General features: G+C 42.8%; 1 protein-coding gene across 1 annotated transcript; it reads right to left on the bottom strand.

The window, feature by feature from the left end:
- Window positions 1–2,802: 2,802 nt before the first annotated feature.
- LOC148186107 (uncharacterized) lies at window positions 2,803–16,446 on the bottom strand. The gene is made up of 3 exons (XM_088071751.1): window positions 15,521–16,446; window positions 9,274–9,360; window positions 2,803–3,820 (listed from the first exon to the last, which is right to left on the bottom strand). The coding sequence occupies exons 1-3, from the start codon at window positions 15,938–15,940 to the stop codon at window positions 3,785–3,787; spliced, it is 543 nt and encodes a 180-aa protein (XP_087927877.1). The 5' UTR covers window positions 15,941–16,446; the 3' UTR covers window positions 2,803–3,784.
- Between the last annotated feature and the right edge of the window lie 2,481 nt (window positions 16,447–18,927).

The following is an 18,927-nucleotide window of genomic DNA, read 5'->3' as shown; positions in this document are numbered from 1 at the left end:
ACGAACAGAATGACAGAGACGTGAAAACTTCATTTGGATGTGAACTTTGACATTTTCTCTGAGGAAATGAGGAGACTTTTGCTAAATTTAACCTGGAAACCTAAAATATCTTCCACACACATGCTGCTGCAGTCCAACACTGAGTTAGAGAAACACGAGCAGACAGGATGGAAACAAACCAACGCGTCACAGAAAACCATTCGGACGACAAACCAAACTAACAAAACAAAAAGAATAAATACCCAGACTGTCCATTTAAGCCTTCTGAAACAGCATTACACAAACATGTTGTGTTATGAAGCGGCTGCGAAGACTTGTTGACAGGAGACAAAAACCGCGGCCTCGTCATTTTCAAATTTTCACTCAGTCTACCTAAATGATTTCTGAAGTCCAGCTGAAGACAAAAGGCCTCCGCTGTCTCAGTTACGCAAATCAAGTTTGACTGGTTAGCACCAAAACTGCCTCTTTGTAGGTCAGCAGGGACGCTGCTCAAACCCACAGAGGGAATTTCATGCTAAAACGAAACCTAAAACTGGCAGATCGTGACTTTATTCGTGTCGTTTTTCTGCCGAGGCCTCGTCAGAGGAGCAGGGACGTGCACGAGGTCCCGATGTGTCCCTGATGTGCATTAATTCCACTCTGAACGTCCAACAAAGAAACTGAGACGCACTGCTGTCACCGCATCGTGCCGAGCTCGGCTGGCTCGGTCAGAACCAGTCTGGCAACCGGTTTTATTTCCATAACGACGCACGGAGCCAGAGAAGAAGAGAGGACGTTAAATCTGAGACTAAGATTCTCCCAGCAAAAAAAACTGGCGATATAAAACACCGATGCGACCATCAGGATGAGCATTTTACTGAGAAAACGTCTCCAACTATGACCTCACGCTGTGTGTCTGCTGCCAGCGAGCAGAGTCTGATGTCTTATCAGACGGCGAAACACACAGCTGCTTCTACTTTACAGAGTCATTACAGCGGCCGTCATTTTATCCTCCGTCTGCACCAGCGGGCTCATCTTTCTGTTTTCCATCCAGCTTCAGTGATCCTGCAGATAGTGCAGATCCTGCACAGCTTCTCTGAAATCCTCCAGAGACCACATCACAGGGTAATCATAAGAGCCAGTACATATACACAAAGTATATTAAAAATAACTTTTTTAACTTTTTTTTCCTTCTAAAAACTTAGCAGCATCATGACACAAACCTATCACTGGAAGATTTAAAATTCTGAAAATTAATGAATTTTTGATATTTATGATTAGGACTGATGTTGGTTAAAAATATCATCTCAGTGAAAGTCGAAAATAACATTAAAGTATAATATTTTTGAAAGCTTGATCAAGACCAATTTGAAACCTCTCCCATCGACTGACGAGTCAAACGTCTACAAATCGAGGTGTTGCAGATCTAGCTGCACAAAACGAGCTGAGTCTACGTGCGAACGGCGTCTGCGCCGGGCCGCGAGGTTTCCAGTCCGAACTCGCAGCGCTTCATGCAGGAGGAGACAAGTTCAGCCGCTGGAATTCCTCCTGTTTGCCAACAGACACTCAGACGTCAGCTTTACTCCTCTTTACGAGGAGATCAGTAAGGATCCGAGATGTTGGTTTGATGTTTGCTGCTTACATTATTAAATTATTCAGAGGCGTGTTTGATGCTTGGAGAGCTCACTCTGTTGTTTTTTCAGAGGAGATACATTTTCTGGGTGTGTAGGTGAGAGGCTGCAGGCTTCGCTCGGCCTGTCAGGACGCTTCCTGCTGATGAAACGCTGCCAGTTTAAGTTCAGCCCGCAGGGTTTGTTTACAGAGCTGTCCATCAGCCTGTCTGCAAACAGCCTGCAAACAGCCTGCAAATACCCTCCAAACAGCCTGCAAACAGCCTGGACACAGCCTGCAAACAGCCTGCAAATACCCTCCAAACAGCCTGGAAACAGCCTGGACACAGCCTGGACACAGCCTGCAAACAGCCTGCAAACAGCCTGCAAATACCCTCCAAACAGCCTGGAAACAGCCTGGACACAGCCTGCAACTGGACTTGGAGTCCAACTCCAAGTCCAAACTCCTCTGACGCTGAAGACTTGGAGACTCTTTCACTCTTTGAACTCTTACTTACTAACTTTCAGAATGTTTCTAAGGTTTTAGGACATTTCAATAATTTGAGGAAATTTCTAGGACTTTGGGACATTTTTAGGATTTAAGGAAGTTTCTAGTATTTTAGGGCATTTCTAGGATTTTAGACCATCTCTAAGATTTTAGGATTTTGTGATGTTTTGAGAATTTTAGGATATTTCTTGGATCTTTGGCATTTCTAGAACTTCCGTGATTCTGTGATTTCAGGACATTTCTAGGATTTTGTGATGTTTCTATGATTTTGGGACATTTAATAGAACAGCAGCCTCCTGCAGACGTCCTTAGAAAGGGTTAAAACTCTGTGTACATTTCAGCTGGTGATCAGTGAAATGTGATTCAGTGTCTGTGTGAAATCTTGTCCTCGTCCCGTGTCTGCACACACGTGACCTCACAGAGGGACTGAAGCCAGTTTGGAGATTTCCTGGTTTGGAGATCGCTGCTGAACTTTTCATCTGCGTCTAATTTCTTGATTTCTAAAGTTTCCAGGGGCCCCTGCAGGAGCCAGGAGGAGCTGATGTTCATGAGGAGGGTTCCAGCTGTGTGACTGATTTCACCCGCCCAGACCGTTTGTCCACACAGGCTTTCACAGAATAATACTTTCCTCTGTTTGCAGTTAATCAGCTCTTTTGGCGCCTTTCACAGGCATTTAAAGCTGTGTGACCCGAGGAAACGGATTTCTTCTGAAAATATTGTAAAAAGCAACGAGCAACTTGGAAAGAAACGTCCTGCAAATTGCAAAAAAATTAGTCAAAGGTGACAAGAAACTGACTTAAGAATTTGCAGCAGGGAGATTATTACATTTGATCAAAAAAACAAGGAAAACTAGACTACATTACTACATTTTATTATCATTATAATTCTATATTTGAAATTATGCTAGAGAAAAAAAATTATATTCAATATTCCTTTTTTAAAATTTTTTAGCACTTTTGTTTTTTAAAAACTTTTTGTGTGCTTTTTTCTTTTTTTAATTTCACTAATTTCTTCCTAATTTCTTGTTAAAGTTGCTCATTGCCTTATTCCTGATTGATAATAATAATATTATTAATAATAATCAGTTACATATTTAAAATGATGTTACAGAATATATATGTACATATATATTTTACATTTTTGAAGCACTTTTCTTGTATTTTGTAACTTTCTTCTTTGTGAATTATTAATTCATTTATCCTCATTTTTCAGGTTTTTTCTTGCACTTTTTAGGTTGGTTTTTATTTTGGTAATTTTTGGGTCAGATTTTCTCTCCTTGCTTATTGCCAGCTTCTTCGCATGTTTTTGAGAGAAGTCAAACCAATTTATTCCAGTTTCAAAGGGTTAAATAATTCAGCAGCGTCCCTGCTCCAGTTTGGGAGCGCCGTTTTCGTCTGAGCGGCGGTTTTATTAAACTCTAACTTTTGTAACGAAGCGACGGTGGAGTCGGTCGCTCTGAGCGCCGCTGCTCCGCTTCAATTAAACAAGACGAGATAAAAGGTGATAAAACGCCCCGTCGGTTCTCCTCTGTGGAAACTAATTTCACACTGTGTTAAGTCCAAACCGGGAGCGATAAACTGTGTGAGCGCTGATGAAGAGGAGCAATAAACCGTGTGAGCGCTGATGAAGAGGAGCGCAGAGACATTAGAGGCTGTAACTCACCGAGTCCCTCAGAGGACGCGTTGGCTCAGCTATGAAGCTCCTCTCTGCCCAAACTCAAAACCTGAAACAACAGAAACAAAAACGAGGTTTTAATTTGTTTTGAAGTCGGTCATTGCCTCCGTGAAACTTTTTTTTATCTCTATTTTATCACATTTATTGCAGCAGAACTGATTTTATGCAGCTTCAGCGAGACTTTGGAGGAAAGACTCAAAGAAAAGGAGACGGAGAAATCTCCCTCTGACTCTTCTGTCACAACATTCAGACGTAGTGATCGTCCTAAAGACAGAAAATCTTTGGACCAAAAGACATCTGTGTGAATGTTTCTCCTGCAGGACGGCGGCTGGACTCACATAATGAGAGACAGCAAGCTCAATTTGCGGCAGCGGCACCTAACTGTGGCACCTCGTGTGGCACCCCCAGATGCCGCAGCTAGGTGCCGCTAGCAGTCGCAGCAGATGCCACTGGTTGCCGAGACGTGCCGGGAGGTGCCAGGAGGTGCCAGGAGGTGCCAGGAGGTGCCGCGAGGTGCCAGTGCGTGTGCCGCGGTTTGGCGGTTTTTAATATAGCCTACTCACAAAATTAATATATTACAAGGTGACAAAATTATCTGCAGCAGCGGAAAAATCCGTCGAAAAGGGGACACGAGGATGATATCAGCTTCCTCTCATCTCACTGTCTCTCCGCTGTGTGTGTGTGTGTGTGTGTGTGTGTGTGTGTGTGCGCGCTGACAGCCTGTGAATACACACACAGCGGAGAGACATGAGAGGAAGCTGATATCATCCTCGTGTCCCCTTTTCGGCGGATTTTTCCGCTGCTGCAGATAATTTTGTCACCTTGTAATATATTAATTTTGTGAGTAGGCTATATTAAAAACCGCCAAACCGCGGCACACGCACTGGCACCTCGCGGCACGTCTCGGCAACCAGTGGCATCTGCTGCGACTGCTAGCGGCACCTAGCTGCGGCATCTGGGGGTGCCACAAGAGGTGCCACAGTTAGGTGCCGCAAATTGAGTCAGCCTTTGCTGCACATAATCCAGCTCCGCTCTGTTTGCTCCAGGGTTACAGAGCGGTTTGGTTCGGTTTCGTTTATTTTGATTTATTTAACACACATTAAGAAAACACAAAGTTAGACATTTCAATAAACGGAGCCATGAGGGGAAACCCAGAAAAGCGGTCAGATCCGTCAGCGCGAACAGACTCTTTACACTGATGAGGCGTTTTGGCACTTCTGGGTCCCTCCTCTCAGAGTCTGGATTTTTTGGGTTTGGGGTAAAATACCTTAAATAAAATCTGCGGTTATCACAGGATAAAGATATTTAGACGTCCGTCCATACAAACCCAGTGTTTGAGCCTTTAAGGTTTCACGCGTCTTAAAAAAGGCGGTTGCTGATGTGAGCTCAGTTGTTTGCTGAGAATTAAACAATTCTGTTGAAAAATCAGGTTTTTGTGCCTGAATGTGACCGCACGTTAACCACAGTGTGAAACATTACGTTTCGTATGTACCACGATGCTTTGCAGCAAAGTTGAGACGAGTCGACACGTTTCTCGTGATAATGTTGACAAATGTTTGCAGAGTTCCTTCCTGCTGAAGTTACCTGAAGGAAACACCAATGTATAAACATCGCTGAGGCGCCGCGGCGAGGAGGCGAACTGTCAACACTGACGTGGTCTGAACCTGCCGCTCGCCGCCGAGCCTCAGCTCTCTGGAAGTCATTACACACCAGCCACAGTGTGTGTGAGTGTGTGAGTGTGTGTGAGTGTGTGTGTGTGTGTGTGTGTGTGTGTGAGGTTTAATGTAACCTGGAGTCATTATCGGGCCCCCGACCACCCAGAGGCCCCTGCGCTCATGTTGGTGATCTCTGTAAACAGTTTCACATGTTCAGACCTGCAGATCCAGATCTGATTTCGTGTGTCGGTCGTGTCCGAGAGTCTTTGATCTAACAGCTGATTGTTTTTCTTTGACTGTAGGAAACAAAAAACTCTAAATCTGGTTCCTTTAAGCAACGCTGAAGCCCCAGAAGCTGCTCGTCGCTTTTCCGCTGCTCGTCTGAGAACACGTCGCTGCCTTCAGTCATATTTTCGTGTTTTCTTTCTGCCGTGAAAACTGGCCCCCGCTGGAATCCAGTCCAACCGCAGACCCATTTCACGCCACTTTTCTCCTTCGATTGCATTCAGCCAGAAAAATAACGTTTCGTTTTTGCATTTTCACTTTGGGCTTACAGCACGGAGACTCAACCTGACCAGGGGCCGCTTCAACAAACTGACAGGAGGCCAGGGGCCAATCGCAGCAGCCCCATACACGTTTCTAGGCTTATAGGACGTTTCTCAGATTTGAGGACATTTGTAGGATTTTAGGACATATCTAGGATCCTAGGACACTTTTCAGATTTAGGGATGTTTCTAATATTTTAGATTAGAGAAGATCCTTAAAATCTTACAGTTCTAAAATCCTAGAAACGCCCTGAAATCTTAGACATGTCCGCAAATCCTAAAAACGTACTAAAATTCTAGAAATATCCTAAAATCCAGGAAATACCCTCAAATCCTAGAACCATCCAAAAATCCTAGAAAAGTCCTAAAGTCCTGGAAACCTCCTGAAATACTGAAACTCCCCGAATTCCTAAATGTCCTAAATCCTAGAAAAGTCCTAAAAAAGAATTGTCCCCAAATTCCTGGATATGTGTTAAAATCCTCGACACACACTAAAACCCTTGAAACATCCTAAAATCTTAGAAATGCCCTGAAATCCTGAAACTTCCCGAAATCCCAGAAATGTCCTAAAATCCTTCAAAGGCAGTAAAATACTAGAAACGTTCCAACGATCCAAGAAATGTGCCGAAAATAGAAACATCCTAAAATTGCAGAAACGTCCTAAAATCCCAGAAACATGTACGGGGCCCCGGCCTCCTGACATTTTGCAAAAGTGGCCCCCAAACAGAACCAGCTGAACCTTGAAGGATTACGGACGGATCGACTGAAATAACAGTAAAACTTGAAGTTTGAGTATTTTGTGGTTCAGACCCGATCCAGATCTACCCGATCAGAGCCGGTCCGTGAAGACGTCTCTGAATAAATGTTGCAGCTGCAGTCGGTCCGTGACGTCTCCAGATGTTTCTGCGGGGAGGTCTGCTCCGTAAACATCTGGACTGAAATGGTTAACAGAGTCCAGGACGCGTCCCCGCGCTCACACAGACGTCCTGCTGAATAAACGCAGTCCTCAGGTTGTGTTTGCAGTTCACAGCTGTGAAGACAGCTGTGTGTCCTCCACAGTCAGGGGACACCTTGTCCGTCCAGAGTCTTTTCTAATCGGTCCGGCTCTATAAACTCATTATTGCAGCCGTCTGACGTCGGCCTGCTGCTCCTCTGAAGCTCCCGCGGTGCTCGGCGGAGCGGAGAAACCACACGATGAGCAGCAGAACTCCTGACCCCGACAGGTCAGAGGTCACGCTAACTGTTGGTGTAACATTACGTCGCCCCGGGCGCCGCTTTACCTCCGTGACCCGAATCCACGCCGAGTCGTATTTCACAACGCTCAACCCCCCCGAGGACCAAATGTTCCTCATCACGACTTTTTTCATCAGAAACGTAAAGTTAAAATGATAAATTATTAGAAATTAATAAACTGATAATAAAAAATAGGGAAAAAACATTATTATTATTACTTACTTAGTGATTATATATTATTAGGACGATTATCATTATTCTGATTTTTATTATTATTAGATATTTTTTCTATGTATTATTATTATTATTATTAGGTATCCTATCTCTATTTTTAATTTTGATTTCTTTTTTTTTTGCTGAATTTCAGGAAACTTGCATGTAAATCGTAACTTCTTCCAAACTTTTTGAAAGAAATCAGGCCCATTTGTGAAGTTTTCAAATGGTTAAATAGTGTTTTCTGTTTGGTGTAAAAGGTTAAACTTTCGATTCTGAGGATTTTAGACCATTTCTAGGATTTTAGGACATTTTCAGGTTTTTCGGACATTATTATTATTATGAAGGTATTCTATTTCTATATAGATTTTTTCATTCTTAATTTTTTCTTTTTTCTTTTGCAAAATTTTAGGAAATTTTAATGTAAATGGTAACTTCTTCCAATCTTTTTGAAAGAAACGAAGCCACTTTGTTAACTTTTGAAAGGGTTAAAGAGCGTTTCCTGTTTGCGTGAAGGGTTAAACTTGAGATAAGCGGCTCGTCTGGCGCTCACGCAGCGTTTCCTCACAGAGGATCCTCAGGACGCCTCGGGCCGCGACTTTCATCTGCCGCTCCTCTTAATTAATCACGGCTCCGGCAGCAGCGCTGAGCTTCCTGCAGGCGTTTTAATTAATCACCTTTGCAGGGAAACGTTGGTCACGTCCACCTGACGGACGAGGAGCGCGAGGACATTTGTCCCGCTGCAGAGACACACAGCCTCTGCTTTCTCTGTTCTACATTTACAACGGCACACACGATGGATCAGAAAAGACAAATCCCTGCTGAGAAAACCAGCGACTCTGATTGTTGCTTTATTAACGTTTTAAAAATGTTTTCCGTGCACCGACAGAACGGCTCAGCTGAGTTAGGACAGAACGGCGCAAACTGCAGCGTCAGAGTATCTGATTTTAGGACATTACTGCTATTTTTTGGTTTCATTTTGGTTTGTTTTGCACGAATCTGTCAGAGTAACGTTTTTTCAACGACTAAAACTTTCTCGCTCCCTTCAGTGTAACTCAGGGAAATTTAACCTGCTGCAAAGCCACACTTTAGGGGCCGCTTTTGCAAACTGACAGGAGGTCAGAGGTCAGGGGCCAAGGGCCAAGGGTGAGGGGCCAGGGGCCAGTCGCAGCAGACCCATACATGTTCTAGGATTTTAGGACGTGTTTTTTACGTGTTGTTGGTGTCAGGATATCAAAATTCAGCCGCATATATAAAATACAATAAAGCAGTTTTGATATTTTATATTTGTGAGTTAAAAGTTTGTGTTTTCGTTCGTCTAGTTCGGTTTTGCTTTTGTTGTGTATTTTTTTAAAGTCATGACTGAGGTTTTGACATTTCCCCAGAAAGGTTTAAAAACAATCTGACTCAACTCTGAAGTGAAAGTAAAACTGTGAAGAATTCAGTTTGGTTAAAAAGATCAACAAAACAAAACATATTTATGTATATATATATATATATATATATATATATAAAACATAAATATATATATATATATATATATATATATATATATATATATATATATATAAAATAAAAGTCTTTTCAGTGCAGACCGAGAACACGGCCGACTGATGATTTGATCTTCTCAGTATTTGTTTAATGTGCAGATGATGATGATGTCAGTTTAGATTTTCATCTGAAATCAGGTCCATTTATGTGAAGCAGACACACACACACACACACACACAAACACACACACACACACACACACACACACACACACACAAACACACACACACACACACACACACACACACACACACACACACACACACACACACACACACACACAGAGCAAAACTATTGTCTTCTACCTTTTTCATGCAGAAAACTGGGTTTCCATCCAGCTTGCAGGTTTTTCTGCAGCCGTCGTCCGGTTCGTGTGAGGGGAATTTCTCCTCCTGAGGAAAGACAAACGCGGCCGTCAGTTCATCACTTAACAGAAACTGAAACAGGTTTCTGCTCACAGCCTCGTCTGCTGATGAATGATGATGGATGAATGCGCTGCGAGGCCGACAGAAACATTTCAGGGGAAATATTCTCATCCTCTCCTCACTCAGACATGACGGATCATTGAGCCGAGAACAAATTAATGCCAGAGGAGCTGCTGCCCGAGTTTCTCATTTTGTGGTTTGCATGAAAAATTTGGATAATTTTGCTTCCGTTTCTGATTCTCGCGGACATCCGGAGAGTCGTAACGTTGATGCTTCAGTGTCGTGCAAATTTTTCACTCAAGTTGAAACATTTAACTTTGCACGGCTGTTTGTGTTTTGGATTTTTTTGGTAATTTATTTATTTTTTCTAATAGCACAAAGAGATAATACTGACTTGCAGAACACAAAAGAGCATGAAAAGGGGATTTAATTTACTTTGATGAGTAATCATGCGACGCAAACAATTTGCTCTGTTTGGTCCTTCAGTGTTTGCCTCTGACAATATTACAAAAAGTTCAATTTAAAAAAAGTTTTTTTTTTAAATAAAGGAAATACAAAAGTGCATAAACAAAGAGACACATTGGAGAAGAACACACAGCAAAAAATAAATAAATATTTTAGTATAATTTATATCCATGTTTACTGTTTGATTAATGTTTACGTCGAGTAAAAGTTCAATTTAAAGAAATTTATTTATTTATTAAATTACTTTTTATTTCTGTGTTTTTCCAAATTGTGAGAAACTAAAAATAAAGAAATAAACGTTCTGACTGCATGTAGAGACAGTTTGGTCTCGACTCGCCTGTCGCGCTCACAGACAGTTTCTGGAAGTTGTGTCCTCTGATCAGGACTCGCTGCACACAGGATGTTTCCTCAGAGCGCCGCCGGAGATAAAGAAGAGGTTTGATTAAGAGAAGCGTCTGAAGATGAGACGAGGCGGCTGAGAGCAGATCAAACAGCAGATCAGAGAGATGAAGAGCAGCCGCAGGAAGCAATAAACTGCTCAAACACCGAATCAATCCTCCAAGAACCAACGCAGATCTGACCTCCTCACCGCTCTAACATGACATTCAGTCCGATCCTGTCACAGCAGAGGACAGACGAAGGTTAACGCGTGAACTTTGGTGCCATTTTCTATTATTCTTCCAAAAGTAGAGATCTGTCAGTGATCAGCAGCTACATTGACTGTGACAGGTCACCTAGTGGAAATAGCATGTATTTCCTCCATATGCCAAATATGGTCAAAATGACCTCATCAGGTGGAAAATAGTCAAAATGACAAATTCAGAGTCAAAAGCCCAGAATGACACCCAGAAATAATACAAGTCCTGTTTTTCTGCTCTGATGGCTGTGGGATCAAAGATGTCAGTTTGAATGGGTTTCAATGGAGCATTTTTGGACCTGAACAGTCTGAATGTAACTATTTCGTTTCCACAGTGTATTTTAGACTTATTGTAGGAGCTGAGCTGCAAATTCACTGATTACACTCAGATACACAATCTGGACTACATTTAGGACACATGCATCAACACACACACAATTATCCAAAAAAAACCTCCAAACAAGAGGCACAAACACTGAGGAGAAAGACATCTAAAACATGAAGTGCAGAAAACGCCAAAACCTAAAACAACTGCAGCAGAAATGTGCTGCAGAAAACCGTGTAAACTTGTGATTTCCTGGTCTGCAGCAGCTGCTGCTCTCCAGAAAACCTCCCTTCAAATAAAGATTTCTGAGCAGAAATCAATACAAAGACTCTGATGAATAGTAAAGAGCTGGATGCTCATTAGTGGCGTTTCTCTGCTTCGTCCTGCTGTGAAAACACTGCTAATAACTCGGTGAAACATGCAGACGACGGTCACAGTCGCACAAATTAAAACGAGTTTTAATGAGATTTTCTGGGCTTTAATTCCTGGAAGGCGAGCGGCGACGCCACTTTCCAGACAGAGTCAATCGATGTGACTGAATCCATTTTAAACAGCCTCAGATCAGCCGCTCGGCAATTACACCTCTTCATCTTCACGTCAGGTCGATGCCGCGGGGAGAGGACCGGACTGAGCGCGCTCGGTTCAGCCCTCACACCAGCACTGGGAGCCGCCCAGTCAAACCAGAGCGAGCTGCTGGGAGTTAATTAGCGTCAGCAGGATCGATGCATTACACAAACCATCGGCGATATCGACTCTCCCCAGTTTAAAATCACACTTCACACACAAAACGGCTGTTTAGACTGCGTGAGCATTGTTATTGACCTGTTTCCCTTCTGTCCAGTTATTTTGGGGTTTTATTACTGTTGTATCTGAAGCGCCCTGACGCCTCTCATTTAAACCTTTAAAATCGAAGCTTTTTTAAAAAAAAAAAATTTTTTTTTTCAAAAAAGGACAATGTGCAACTCGTCTTAAAAAATGAAACTGTTATTAGAAAACTGGGAAAAAACTGGGTCATTGCCTTCTTACGCTCTTGAAAGAAATCAGGCCAGTTTATTAATGTTTCAAAGGGTTAACGATGCTTCGACTCCGCTGCAGGACGGAGACGTGTCGCCTCAGTGTCTTGATGCGTAAACTGTGGACACTTCCTTTAGTTAGAAACACGTCAAAATACTGTTTTTCGACGCCTGACTTCTGGTCATCGCTGCTTCGTTTGTTTGGGAGATGAGTGGAGGTGAAGGGGAAGAAGGGGAGAACTTGATGACTGAATTTTTATTTTTGGGTGAATTATCCCTTTAAGGTGTTGCCTCTGTGTTGGGGGAGAGTTTCAGGACCTTTAACTCTCTCAGGTTTTTGCTCAGTGAGGAAATATGGAGCGCCAGATGGAGAGGCGGTTTGCGGCGGCGGACTGTCGTGGTGAGGAAGGAGACGAGCCAGAAGACAAAGCTCTCAGTTTACCAGTCGGTCCACGTCCCTGTCCACGTCCCTGTCCACGTCCCGGCCCTCACCTCTGCTCATCAGCTCGGCTGATGAGATCGCGGAAACGAGCGGCCGAAATTAATTTCCTCTGTAGAAATCGAGACTCCTCATTAAACGCAATTTGTCCGACATCAGGCAGTTTAATTAGATTCGGGTTCATTTTGTCCTTGAACTGAAATGACGTTTCTGCCAAAGATCCTGTGAACTTTTTCTCACGTTTTAAATCAAAGTTTAAGGCAGGAAAGACTCGGTTCAGTTTTGGGAAAGGCTGCAGTGTACCGGCTGGAAATTAAAAACATTCAGTCTAAACATTATGCACAGATTATTTAAGCTGAGCTTTGAAATAATTGGTGTTTTTTGTGATTTTTAAAGAAAAAAAGCTGATTTTCTTTTTCTTTACAGAATTATTTTGCCTTTTTTTTTTTTCAAATATTTTTGGCGATTTTTAAAAGAAATACTTTGACGATATTTTTTCTTCAAGAATTTTTGGTGATTTTTTTAACAGAAGATTTGGTTTATTTCTTTTTTATTTAAAAAACTTTTGGCAATTTGAAAAAAGTTTTTGGCTTTTATTTCTGTACAAAATGTTTTTTACACAGAAAAATGTGTCATTTTTTGGCTGATTTCTTTTTCTCTAATTTTTTTTCTTTTTCTGTGAATTTTAAAGAAATTTTCACATTTCTGACGGTCCTTGAACCCTCCATGTGTTATTGTACAAGTTTATGACACAAAATTCCATGACTTTCCAAAACTGCCAGGGTATATTTAGTTTTCCTAATTTCTTCCAGGCCTGGAAATTGCTATCTGCTAATTCCATGACTGTTCCAGGTGTTTCATGACCACACAAAGATTGTTTTAAACACAACTGTGCAGCAAAACTTCAGAAACTGATGCAAATATAAAGAAAATTCAATATAGGTGAGAATATGGGAGCAAACTGCAGCGTGATGTTTGACGCCACGCCGGCGGGTTCGGTTTCTTCAGGAGGCGGAGTCTCAGGACAAACATGAGGAGCGGTTTTAAAAGCGACATACTGAGATTTCTCTCTTTGTCCTCGGCTGTCAGTAAATCTTTTGTCCTCTTGTTTGCCTTTTATTCGTACGCATAAACAGAAAGGGAAAAGGACAGCGAGGAATAAAAGGACAGGATGAATCCATTTCAGACCCGGGGGGACAGCTCGATTGTCTCGGCCAGAAGAAAAACTGCAGCGTGGACAAAAGAAGCAACGGAGTCGTCGCCCGGAGGAAGGACGGAGACGTCTCAGAGAGAAATGTCAGCAGACAAAAGCAGCAGATTGGCACGGCGAGGAAAACCTGCACGGCTGCCAGGACCCGCTGAGACCACCTCGGCCCTGTTTCTGGGTCAGGACAGCAGAGGACACACACCAGACTTTCTGTGGTCTCATTACTGTTTTTACTGGGCTTCTCATCACAGTTTGACATCACGCGATGACGTCCGCACCCAAAGATTCATGTTTCAAGTATCAAAACAGGCAGACCAGAGACTCTCAGTGGACAGCTTGAGTCTGAGTGGTCAATTTGAGTCTCTTTGTGGTGGTTTTGTGTCTCTTTGTGGTTGTTTTGTGTGTCTTTGTGGTTGTTTTGAGTCTCCTTGTGGTTATTGTGCATCTTTGTGGGGCTCTTTCTCACAGGAAACGAGGGGCGAGAGATGAAACGAGAGACGGCGGTCCTCTCAGGCCGCAGAAGCAGCGTTTTCCTCAGAGCTGCTGTTAAACACGACGTGTCACTGCGGAGAGCGCCGAGTTACACGCGAGGACTCAGCTCGGTCTGCACGCCAACCCGAACGCCACAGACTCAGTCAGCAAACATTAACGTGGAAATATTCATGCAGAGACAGTCACGGAGCTCTGAAGATGCTCTGTGTCCAAATCAACAGCAGGAAGTCCTCACAGACATCCAGGAAGTCGACATAACACCTTTAAATTCCTTTTCAGATGAAGCTTCACATCATTTACTTCCCCAAAAAAGCTGTTTTTAAGCAGCCAGTCAGCCATAAGACTCCAGCCAACAAGTCAACCCCAGCCTGCCAATAGAAGCCATAAGTCAGCAGCCACCACGCAGCCAGCCAGCAAGCCAGCAGCCAACCAAACACCAGCCTGCCAACAGCCAGCCAGTAGCCAGTTAGTCACCGGCCATCCAACAGTCACCGAGTGGTTAAGAAACCAGCAGGCAGGACGGGGTGGGACGCCTGATTCGGGCTGATTACACGTGCAGCAGTCAGTTATAGCTGCGACAAAAATCCACACAAATAATGCAAATATTTATCTCATTTTGTGTCGTGTTTTTAAGGTAAATAAATCTACCAAACTTGGTTGTGATTGGCCGGTGAGCCCGCACGCTGTCACAGAGAGGGACGGCAAAGAGACAGAGTTGTCTCACACACTGTGACATTTCCAGCTTCTTTCCCAAAAAAAAGCTTTTTTTTTCTTGATCACCTTCTCGCTGCCCCCCGAGGATTTATTTTGATCCCAGTGCCGTCCTCTGGCGTGAACACGTCAGTTTCTTAAACGTTGTCTGTGATTTGCAGCTCTCTCTTCTGTCAGGGTGACTTTAACGAGCCGCTTCACCTTCACAGATCACACCGACTTCTCACCATTAACCTTCACTGATGTTTATGGTTTCAAGTGTTCAACCTTTCGAGTACGGGACATTCTCTGCGACCGCTAACTCTCAGTAAAAACACACACACACACACACACACACACACACACACACACACACAGTAAAACACACAGTTAGCCGGTGCACATCCATCACGCTGACTCTCCTGGTTTCACTCCCACAGAAACAAAAGAGTCTTTGTGTTGGATCTGGACTGGATCTCTGCTCGCTGCTGCCTCGCCAACTTCCTCACACGAGGATTTAGGAATTAGGCAATAAAAAAAAAGTAGGCAGAGCAGATGAGTCCCACGGCTTGTGAAACAAACCCCGTGTCCACCACTAAAACCGCCGCTGCTGCAACAACAGACCGCAGACTGTGAGTTTGCTTTGCGGCTCTGCAGAGTGGAAATGGAGTCTGAGGAGAGCCGGTCCTCATCGAGACCTGCAGGAGAAAATCCAAAACCTGCAGGAGAGCTCAGGGCTCATCGCTCCACACTGAGGTCCGAGTTCTCCTCACATGATCAGCAGGCGGGTTTCCATTAACCCTCAAATTGTGCAAATTGAAATTACTAATAAAAAACCTGCTTACTGGCAGCACATCACCTGTATCTCCAAAAACAGTAGGGAGCAGGTCTGCAGAGGAGCAGGAGGAGGTGTGCAGAGGAGCAGGGAGGAGGTCTGCAGAGGAGCAGGGAGGAGGTCTGCAGAGGAGCAGGGAGGAGGTGTGCAGAGGAGCAGGGAGCAGGTCTGCAGAGGAGCAGGGAGGAGGTGTGCAGAGGAGCAGGGAGGAGGTCTGCAGAGGAGCAGGGAGGAGGTGTGCAGAGGAGCAGGGAGCAGGTCTGCAGAGGAGCAGGGAGGAGGTCTGCAGAGGAGCAGGGAGGAGGTGTGCAGAGGAGCAGGGAGGTGTGCAGAGGAGCAGGGAGGAGGTGTGCAGAGGAGCAGGGAGGAGGTCTGAGGGCAAACAGAGGGAGACAGACTGAGGCAGAACTGTGAAAATACATTAACATGATTTTCTACTTTCATTAAGTTGATTCTTTAATCAACATCAGTCCTGATCATGAATATCAAAGTCAATTTTCAAAATTTTAACCCTTTACAGGTTTTGGTCAGGTAGCCACTTTGTTTTTAAGATGAAAAAAACCCACAGAAACAGAAATATATTTGATATCCAAAATGCATTTAAATAAAAAAAAATCAGGCTTTTAAAAACCTTCACTGTGTTTTTAGATGAAATGAACAGTCGGCCTTGGAAATGCCTGTCAAATACTCACATACACGATGCTCTGCACAAACAAATCTTTTCAAAATCAGGTTATAAATATCATTATAAATTAACATGATTATATTTTATTTTCCATATGAAATATTCTTTAATATTCAGATTTTTTACCTTTTATATCGCAGGTTTTTGTCATGATGCCACTGTCAGTTTGAATGGGTTTCAATGGAGCATTTTTGGACCTGAACAGTCTGAATGTAACTATTTAGTTTCCACAGTGTATTTTAGACTTATTGTAGGAGCTGAGCTGCAAATTACACTCAAATACACAATCTGGACTACATTTAGGACACATGCATGTCACAAAAGAATGAAAAGTAAAATGCTCCAAACAGCCCCTAAAGGGTTAAAGAAGGAAACAGAAATCTGTCGAGTGTTTTCCTGCTCTGGAGGGAAATTAATGGACCGCTGCTGAATTAATGCATCTGCCCAAAAACACTCTGTAGTTCACTGTTGAACAGCGTGCTGCGAGTCTGAGCCGTAAAGTGATTCTGCCGGCTTTAAATTAATTAATCCCTGAAGATAAGTTTCTTTCATGAACACAAAGGACCCGAGTCCGAGGACGTTTTATTCTCAGCAGAAGAGACCTCGTCCTCTTTTTCCTTAATGGTTTAAAACTCTGAAGGTTTTCTGGTACGTAAACAAGGTCTGACAGACGTGAGTCATCGCTGTTTCTCAGGAACCAACAAACTCTCCTGCAGATGTTTAAAAGCTGAGTCACGTGGTTTATTTCTGAACAAACGTCTTTTGCATTAAAACAAAAATAAATTTGTGTCTTTTAACTGCGTGAATCAAAAATCAAAGTTTATTTTTTTCTCCTAATTTTATATCAGATTTAAGAGAATAATACTTTTTTACATTTTTTATGATTTTTGTTTTCACTTTAAAAACCTCCAAATGAGGTTCTGTGCAGGAACCGTCACTGCTGCAGCCCGGCTGATTTTCTGCTCTGTATTCGTTCTTCCTTTCTTTCTTTTTTCTACGCTAAAAGTGTTTTTGCAGAAAAAAATTGCAGGTGGGTTGCAAATTTCACTCAATAGTGAGGCAGAAAAAATGACACTCATTGACCTCAAAGTGGCGCTGCTACGGTCAAGTTTTTATGCCTCCAGCTGCTGAGAGACGTGACTGGGAGCATTTTATTTTTGGGTTGCCCATCCGTCTTTATGAATCTTGTGACCGCAATATCTCAGGAACAAATTAAGGGAATTTCTTCAAATTTGGCACAAATGTCCACTCGGACTTAACACTAAAATTAAAAGATTTTGGTGGTCATAGGATCACTGTGACCTTGTCTGTCTCATTCACATAAACACGATATCTCAAGAATGCCTTGAGAGAATTTTTTCAAATTTGGCACAAATGTCCATTTTGAGTCAAAGATGAATTGGGACCATGCATCTGTCTCATTTTTGTGAAAGCAAAATCTGAAAAACAACATGAGAAAATTTCATCAAATTTGGCACAAACGTCCAATTGGACTCAAGAAAAAAGTGACTGGAATTTAGTGAACTAAAGTCAAGGTCATTTTGACCCTGCAGCCGTCTCATTTTCATGAACACAATATTTCAAGAGCACTTTGAAGGAATTTCCTCAAATTTCGCACAAACATCCACTTGGACTCAAGAATGAGGTGATTAAAATTTGATGGTCATAAGTCAAACATAAATGTGACATTGCACCCGTCGTATTCTTGTGAATTTAGTATCTTCAGATGATCCTTCAGGGAATTTCCTCAATTTAGGCACTAACGCTTGGGCCACGATAAATGCGTCTTTAATAATGACCGATTATTTTGGGCTTTCTTGAAGTTTGTGTGTGTTTTAGATTCCAAGTCTGTCTCAGCTGTCACTTCGGTTTAGTTTAGTTTCTCCACTTTAAGAGCCTCTTCACACAGGAGAGGTTTCTGTCACACAAACTGTCAGCTGACACATATACAGAGGAGTGTGTGTGTGTGTGTGTGTGTGTGTGTGTGTGTGTGTGTTGGATCGCTCAGAGGTTAGACGTGAGTCATGGGATCGAGCCAGATGCTGCACACTGTTGATGTCCGCAGAGTGAAAATGATGAAACACCTGACAGCTAACAGTGACTTCACACAGCAGGAATCTGAACACACACACACACACACACACACACACACACACACACACACACACACACACACACACACACACACACACAGAGCGTATCTAACATAATGGAATTCCTCAGCCTCGCATTGCTCGGGATTGAGTTTCCTGACGGGGGAAACGTTTAAAATGCATTCTGGGAAACACATTAAACTTCACAGAGAGCGCTGACTGATATCAGAACAGACGGATATCTCAACAATATAACTTTATAAAACCCTATAAATCAACATTTCTGCATCTGCTGCAGGAAAAAAACTGAATTATGTAGAAAGTAAGAATTCAGATCAGTGAGCTCAAACATGAAACACTTTTGTCTGTTTACAGAATAAGTCTGGGGGGCATTGTTTTGCTTATATTTTAATTTTGTTGTCTTATTTTATTTGCCATGTTTGAAATAAAGATCTAATCTAACATTATGACGCTGAGGCGAGACGGTTGCAAAGTCCTAGACAGTAGCTGAACACTTTTCGAGACAAACCAAAGTGATAATTTTAGAGTTTGGGACATTTCCTTGCGTGTTTATCGTAACAAAAGAGGGTGTTTTCAGGACATTTCCACGTGTTTGTAGCTAGAAACGCGTTTCTTAACTAGAGTTTAGGACA

This window comes from Plectropomus leopardus, chromosome 21, assembly GCF_026936395.1.
Source record: "Plectropomus leopardus strain MGB_pleo_1.0 chromosome 21, ASM2693639v1, whole genome shotgun sequence".
Taxonomy (NCBI): domain Eukaryota; kingdom Metazoa; phylum Chordata; class Actinopteri; order Perciformes; family Serranidae; genus Plectropomus; species Plectropomus leopardus.
Note: the sequence above shows the minus strand (reverse complement) of the source record. Positions and strands in the feature narration are given on the sequence as shown.

Bases quoted from the DNA above. Each gene is read 5' to 3' on its own strand.
- LOC148186107 (XM_088071751.1), bottom strand. From the start codon at position 15,940: ATGAAAGTAGAAAATCATGTTAATGTATTTTCACAGTTCTGCCTCAGT. The intron at 9,361-15,520 runs GTGATGTGCTGC...GTCTTTCCTCAG, and splicing joins TACTGTTTTTGGAGATACAG to GAGGAGAAATTCCCCTCACA. The intron at 3,821-9,273 runs GTAGAAGACAAT...CTGTTGTTTCAG, and splicing joins CAGTTTTCTGCATGAAAAAG to GTTTTGAGTTTGGGCAGAGA.